General features: G+C 59.1%; 1 protein-coding gene across 1 annotated transcript; it reads left to right on the top strand.

Moving 5' to 3' along the window:
* The first annotated feature begins 1,829 nt into the window (after positions 1-1,829).
* PDZK1IP1 (PDZK1 interacting protein 1) lies at positions 1,830-6,880 on the top strand. Its single transcript, XM_004678976.2, has 4 exons — positions 1,830-1,998; positions 4,266-4,374; positions 5,891-5,986; positions 6,543-6,880. Exons 1-4 carry the CDS (start codon positions 1,932-1,934, stop codon positions 6,613-6,615), a joined length of 345 nt encoding a protein of 114 aa, XP_004679033.1. The 5' UTR covers positions 1,830-1,931; the 3' UTR covers positions 6,616-6,880.
* The last annotated feature ends 751 nt before the right edge of the window (positions 6,881-7,631 follow it).

Below are 7,631 nucleotides of genomic sequence, written 5' to 3'. Positions count from 1 at the left end.
GGGCAGGCGGGAATCGAACTCATGAGGAAGCGGCTTTAGATTCTCAGTGCTGTGCTTTAACCCGCTGCGCCACCAGGGAGGGCCCTCTCTGTTCATTTTTAATCATTGTTTCCATGGCTGCCTTTGAGTTTTAAAGTTGTGACTGTACTAACCTTTCATTGGAGTTATGATTTTTGAGTAACTGCTTTCATGCCGTAGGTGGCTTTTTTGTTTTCATGATGTTTTCTTTCCCTTGCAGCTTTTTTGATGGAGTCCCATTGTTTATTTTTGCTTTTGTTCTCTAGTCTTTGAATTTCCCCTTCATTCTCTACTCTGTGTCCAGAGGGGCTTTCTCAAATGCAAATCTGACCATGTGACTCCATTGCTTGAAGCCCTTCAGGAGGCATAAGTGGATGTTTGTTAGATCCAACCCCATTCCCTGCATTCCAATCAGTGATTCCCTGGCTGTTTATTAACACGCCAGGTGCCTACTCAGGCCAAACATCAGAAGATTCTGAGGACACCAAGTAGGGACAGGGAGGGAGAACAGGTAGGGGAGGCCTCTCTCAACTGCAAGGCAAGTTCGCCTTGGAGATGTCCCACTTTTGGATGGAAATGTCCCCCAAGCCCATGTGCACACACACATGCAGGGAGCGGGGAGCAGCCACTGTCTGAAATGTCCTGCAATAGAAAATGCTGCTGCCCAGGAGGCCCTTAGGTAGAGGCTGCTGAGGGGTTTCCTCTGACCCTTTGGTCTGCTGACTCCTCTGCCTCTGTGGAGCAGGCAGACTCAGCCTCTCTGGCCTCCCACAGTCCTGGGGATGGGTGGGCATGGGAATCCAGCCCCAAGAGGTACCTGGGTCATTCTCAATGCCTAAAGCAGAGGGCCCTAGGGGTAATCCATGCAATCCTGGGAGTTGAAGGCACCAGGCTGGACCTTGTCTTTCAGGGCGTCCTTCCTTTGCGTTGCACCGTCTGGTTCTGTTCATCCACATTCTCCCTGAGATGGGTGATGATGAATCAGAAGCTAAGTGGCAGGTTTCTGACTAAGCCCAGAAACTAGGCTCCTCCCAGTCTCCAGGGACCACCTCTGGGGCCAGGAGGGAGAGTTGACCTGGACTCAGGTCAGCAGGCTGTGTAGGGAAGGCGGGGACTGGGACCCTCAGGCCTCTGTTGAGATCTCCATGGAGCAGGTGGGTTTAGAGAGCTACTGAGAACACCGAGGTGGGGCAGGAAGAGAGCACAGGTAGGGAGGACTTCCTCAACTGCGGGGCAAGTTCCCCTTGGAGACGTCCCTGGAGCCACCCCATCTTTGGGTGGAAACGCCCCCATCCAAAGAATAGAAGTCAAGAAGCTGGGGCTGTTTCTCAGGCCTAGGGTCTGGCTTGCCTGAGTAGGGACAGGTGAGTAGGGACAGGTGAGGAAACAGAGCAGGCTCAGAGTGAGGGCAACTTTGTCCTTCCCTAGCATCTGGGGTTTTCCCCACACTGCCCCACGTCTGTCTTCCAAGAGGCCCCTCCCTGTAGACTCATTCAAGGCAGGAGCAATAATGTGTCACTCCTTTCCCCACGCCCCAGCCAGATGCCAGGAATGGGGAGCTGACACAGAAGTCCTGGGGAGGCTTGGGTTTGGAGGTGAGGCCTGCCCTCACCCTCACCTCATCTCCCTTTCCTGCATGCCTTCCTTAGCCTGCCTCTGCAAGATGACCTGTGGGCTGGGCACCAGCCAGGGGAGGCCAGGCCTGGCAGCTCATTACCATGGGAGGGAGGGCAGTTTCTCTCCACCCCCTCCTTCTTCCTCCCTTCTTCTTCCCACTAGCTCCTCTCCTCCAGGGCTGGACTGAGCTGAGCTGGCTGATCTCAGGCGTGCACTGACAGACCCCGCCAGCAGCTCCAGGACCCCGGATCCCAGCCACCAGAGGGGAGGCCCCGGAGCACCCCGCAGCAGCAGCCATGTTGGCCCTCAGTTTGGTCATTCTGGGCCTGCTCGTGACGGTGCCACCCGCCAGCTGTCAACAAGGTAGCCCAGGCAGGGCCGGCGGGGTGGCTGTGGTGAGGGAGGGAGGGCTGGGCTGGGGGCCCAGGCTGGTCTTCTGGCCTCTCTCACTATCCCTGCTACCATAGTTTGGGGGTGGGGGGTGCGGGCAGTGGGCCGGCAGGAGGAGATTCCAAAGACAGGGACCTGTGCTGTGTGTGTGACTTGTTTTCCTCAAGTGAGAAGTGAAGGCTGCAGGGGAGATGTGGGTCTGAGGCTTGGGGAGGAGTTGACGTTCAAGCTCTAGGAACAGGACTTGGCCTGGAGATGGCTGGGCTTGAGGACGGGGCCAGGGGCTCAAGGAGAGAGGGCCCTGATCACCCCCCAACAGCAGGCTTGACCCAGGGGAACAGCAGTGCTGTCAAAGCTGGCTTTGGTGCCAGCTTCCTAGGCTTGGGGGAGGGCTAGTGGCCCCCACCCGCTGCCCAAGCTCTCTGTCCAGCACCTTCTATCTTGCCGCAACCTTGAGCAAATCACTGTCCCTCAACGAGACTCAGTTTTCTCATCCATGAAATGAAGACCATAAACCCGCCCTGGTCACCTCCCACGGCTGCGGTCACAGGGTGGAGCAGGGCTCTGCGCAGCCGAGCCCCACACCCGGACTGGTGCCTGCCCGGCACCCAGCCCACCTCCGCAGCCACAGCCTGGAGACTGCAGCTGGGATTCAGCTCCAGAGGTGCCGGCACAGGTGTGTCCAGACACGCCCTCCTCTGCTGCGGCTTTGAGCGCTCATGCACACCTGCTTCGACTGGAAGCAGGACTTGGAAGCCCTCTTGGGAAGTAAAGATCAGAGGGGTTGAGCAACTTGCATGGGTCACACAGCAGAGCAAGAAGGGCTGGGCTCAGGCCACCTTCTCCTGCTCTAGACTCTGCCCCTGGCACTGGGGGTTCACCCTAGGGACACAGAGGAGTGGGCAGGGGGTGTAGTGTGTCTGAAGGAAGCAGGGAGGGGCCTTCCGGGGCTTGAGTCCTGTCTGCCAGTCCTTGAGCAGCCGCTGCCCAGAGGAAACAATGAGTCTGAACCATTGTTCTTGGAAAAAAACATTGTTCTTGGAGCCATAAAGTCCCAAACATGCTCTTTGGCATAGGTGAATTGTGGGGTAATCACGCTGGGTTACACCTCTGTTCCCCAGGGAGATAAGCCGTGTGTGCTGAGTTCCTTGGATCCCTCCTTCCTCCCCTGGAGTCACCAGAATCAGAAGCCCAGAGAAGGCAGAGCCTGCTCTGTAGCAGGAGAGCTTCAGGGCAGACACAGGGAGGACTTTGGAGTGGGACTGAAGCACAGTGAGGTTTTGAGGCCCAGCCGGTGCCCAGCCGGTGTCCTCTCCGATTGTAGATTACAGGGCGGCACTAGGAATGCAGGGACTTTGCAGGCCCCTGAGTCCGCTGGCCCCCTCTCAGGCCTCTGCCTGCTATGAGTCTGTTCTCTTCAGGGCTGAGCTCCCTCAGGCTCATGGAGCACAGTGAAGCTGGGGTCTGGGAGAGACCTTGGGGCTGCCAGCCCTGATAACGACAGACTTCTGGGGAACCATGGCTAGAGGCCATGTGAGGGTCAGAGGCAGTGAAGGACCGTGGAGACTAGTTCCCTGGCCATCCAACTGGAGGGATGAAAAGGGGCTCAGACGGTGAAGCCTCCTGCCTGGCCCCCCAAGACCAAGAGACTAGTTCCTCCCTCAGCCTTGCTTTTCAAGGACTTTCTGTCCCAGCCCCCTTGGGCACCCCTGGCGGCTATGGAGAGCAGCTGTGCAGTCCCACATGCTCACGCCCTGCCAGCCCTCGAGAAATCTCTTACAGAACAGGATCTTCCAGATGCCAGGCGGGGTTCTGCCCGTGCCACCCTAGCGCTGAGAGCTGGGGGGATGTGCGTGTGGGGTGTTTGCTAGCTGCGTTTCAGGATGCAGGCTGGCTGCCCTTTGGCCCCTGGGCCCCTGCACCCCATGGGGCCACAGCACATGACCCTAGTAGGAGAAGGAGGCCTGGGCTGTCTGGATCTCAGATGCAGCACTCTGAGGCCTGGGCGCCTCATTTCTTTTTTGCTTATCTTCCTTCCTCCAAGCCATAGCCCTTTCTTAAGCTCAGTGAGGGAGTGTCACATGGGCCCTTCTTCCTACCCCTGTTACCCCAGAAAGTTTCTCAGGTCAGTGGCTAATCACCTCTAATACAGGCCCCAGACTTTGGGGCTGCTCCCTCCCCTGTTTGCACTCCCAGGCCCCTGTGGCAGGGCCTGCTGTACCTCCTCTACCTCTTTCCAGGCCTGGGGAACCTGCAGCCCTGGATGCAGGGCCTGATTGCCGTGGCTGTGTTCCTGGTCCTTGTTGCAATCGCCTTTGCTGTCAACCGCTTCTGGTGCCAGGAGAAGCCGTGAGTGTCCCAGGCGCCAGGACCTCTGCCACCTCCCTAGCCCAGCCTCTCACTGCGTGGAGGTGCATGGGGCCCAGGCTCGGGCTAGCTGCTCTGGTCCTCACCCACTGTGACCCCAGGGGACGGTCTCGCCCAGAGTCTTGAGTTCCCATCTTAATAGTTGGGACAGCGACCTGGTCTTTGGGGCAGAGAGAACATCTGCCAAAGAACCTTCTGTCCTCCTTGAGGGTCAGCTGCTGTGCCACATACTGGGGGACAGAGGGGCGATGGGGGTAGACATCATGGACCCAGCAGTGCGAAGTGAAGTGCAAAGTCCAGTGCTGAAGAGTGCCCAGCACAGCGTGAGGCGGCCTGGCCTGGGGGCTGGGGCCTTCCCTCTGCACTTCACCCTGAGCCTGAGGTCTAGGGAGCAGTCACAGTGGAAAGTGGCTGGGAAGAGCAGTTGGGAGGGATGCGGCTGGACCTGACTCAGGGCGCCCACTCCAGGGCCCTCAGGTGGCCTGCACAGCCCTGGGGCCAGGTGTGGACTGCCCCACTCTCACCAGGTGGCCTGGCCCATGGTTCAAGAGAGGGATGGAAAGGCCCGAGACAGGCTGGTGCGGGTGGCAGGATTTGAGCCAAGCAGCCCTTGCACCGATGCCTGAACTTTGGATTTTATCTTTAACGCAAGAGGAATTCATTGAAATGTTTGCGAGGATATGGCGCCTTCGCAGAAGCACTCTGGCCTCCCTGGGGCCTGTGTGGGAGGGGCCAGTCTTGGGTGAGAAGGCTGAGTTGGAGGTCTGGATGTGGGGAGGCCTAGGGCTGGAGGGAGGGGCACTGTCCAAGAGCTTTAGGAGTTGGAGGTTGGTGGTTGGGGCCGGCCAGGCCGGAGGGAGGACAGGCTTCTGACCATCACTCACAGAGGGAGTGAGTTAGCCAGAAGCAGGACACTGGAGGCAGGGTTGGGGGCACCTGTTGAGTTTAGTCTGGGGCATCTTATGTCTGAGGGGCGGGTGAGACATCCCAGGGCAGATGAGCAGTGGTGAGGACCCCTAGCCTGGGAGAGCAGTCTGGGAAGCCAGGGCAGTGGCCAGGAGCTAGGGCTGGAAATGCCCCCTTTTCCCACTGGCTCCATCTGTGCTTCTGAGGGTTGCTCACTGGTGCTCTGCTGCCTCCCCTCCCCCAAAGTCTGCTGGAAATCTGGGGCAGGTATTGAGGCTGCTGGGGCTGCCCTGGGGGGCAGAGCTAAGGGCAGAAGGAAGCAGGGAGGCTGGGTAGAGGCTGGCACGAGCCCTAGGTCATTGGCAAAGCTCAGGCTGGGACCCAGGAAGGGTCCCATGGAATGGGGCCCACGGAATGGGGCCTACGGAATGGGGCCAGAAGCAGCAGCTATTGGGGGCTTGGCTAGAGGGAGGCTCAGACTCTTCTCTTGGACTTGCAAAATCAGAGCCCCAAACAGGCCTGGTTGAATGGGGAGGATGAAGGGGAAGAAAGGGAAAGGGGTCCAGGGAGACTTACTGATGTCTGTTCCCAGGGAGCCTCTGCACATGGTCATGACGGTTGGAAACAAGGCAGATGGGGTGCTGGCAGGAGCAGAGGGAAGGTACTCCTCCATGGCGGCCAGCTTCAGGTGAGGCGCTGGTGAGGGCAGGCTGCCCTGTGCTCCAGGGGCTCCCCAGCACACACCCCAGGGCCACAGGAGAGGGCTGGGAAGGATGGGCACTCCTGGGAAAGGCCTGATGAAGAGAGGGCACCAGGAGGGAGGGGCAGGTGAATGATGGGGGCTTGGTGAGGACCACCCCTGGGGCTCCATTTTGCGGGGAGAAACAGTAAGGGAGTAAGGGACAGAGGATGAGGCGGAGGGCAGGGCTGAGTGGGTGCGCTGGGCCTCATGAGGAGGGTGCCGAGGGGAGAAGAGACTCCAGGGAGAAAGGGGACTCAGGGAAGGGACAGGATGAGGTGTGGAGAAAGGGTTCGGTGGGGAGGGGCGCTCCGTGGGGGAGGGAGGTGAGGTTGGGGAGGTGGCCCTGAGAGGCCTCCAGTCTCAGTGACAGGACCAGAGGTACTCAGAGGCGCCCCCTCCCCTCTCGGGGGACTAGCCCAGGACTGCTGCCCTCACACGTGCAGGGCTGTTGTGGGGGGGGGAGGTCAAAGTGCCGTTCCATCCTCCTCCCATCCCCTTTCAGGTCCACTGAGCACAAGAACGCCTATGAGAACAGCACAGAGGAGGAGGACAAGGTCCGGAGCACCCCCATGTGACCTCCATTTGCCTGAGGCCCCCCAGCCTAGTCAGGGGCACCTGTGTCCATGGCCAGGTTGTCCTTGGCACAGGCATCGGTAGTAAGGGGCACTTTGACCCCCGCTGCCCTCCCGTCCCTTGAATGGCGCCTGGCAAGGTCAGAGCTCAGATTGTGCAGGACTTGGCTGTGACCCTTGGATGTCCTGGGGGGGCGGGGCATCTAATTCAATGGAGAGGAGCCTTCCAGGAGGATGGTCAGCACAGGGCCTCCTATCCTGCCTCCTGTCTCCCCCAACTGTTATCATTTCTGTGAAATAAAAACGTTTTATACTTCTGGGGGCTGCTAGGTCTCAGGAACAGCCCTCGGTCTTCCACTGAGGCCCCACAATCACCTGCCAAAGCCGTTGTCATGGCCTTCACGCGGGCCCTCTCCCGACCTGTCAGGCCCCTCCCCTTTCCTTTGCTGCTCCCAGGAGTGGCCTAGGACCCTAAATCCTTCTCTCCCTGGGGCCATCCCTGAGCAGGGGGCAGTCCTTTGCCCCAGGCCTAGCACAGCCCCTTCCCCTCTCTGGGCTTTGACTCCATGGGTTGTGGCTCGTGTGATCCCCACTCTAGGCTTTTGCTCATGGGGTGGGTACCTTCTCCCCCACCTCTGCTAGCTTAAACTGCATCTCCCTCCTCGCCTGGCCAAGTTAACTTTTCTTTTTTTTCCTTCAGGAAGTCTCTGATTAGACACAGGGCAGTGCCAACCCAGCTTCTCCCTTACTGAAGGAGAGTCAGGTTCTGGGAGGCACAAACACTCCTTTCTTTCCAGCCTCATGGTCCAGACCTTTGGGCTGCCTGATCTAATTCTCCTTGCTTGAAGCTACATTCATTCTCCCCTCCCACACCTGCATGGGTGAGGGGGGGTTGGTGTCGACCCCTTCCCCGCCTGCCCTGCCTACATGCCAGGGACAGAGACAGGTCACCAGCCTCTGTCTCCTGAAGCTCGAGGAGCCCTGTCCGCCTCACCTGTGAGGTTGCAGCCAGGTCCTCT

This window comes from Condylura cristata, unplaced genomic scaffold (genome assembly GCF_000260355.1).
Source record: "Condylura cristata isolate star-nosed mole 26May11 unplaced genomic scaffold, ConCri1.0 scaffold00008, whole genome shotgun sequence".
NCBI lineage: Eukaryota > Metazoa > Chordata > Mammalia > Eulipotyphla > Talpidae > Condylura > Condylura cristata.
The sequence above is the reverse complement of the archived record's forward strand: the minus strand, read 5'-3'. Positions and strand labels throughout refer to the sequence as shown.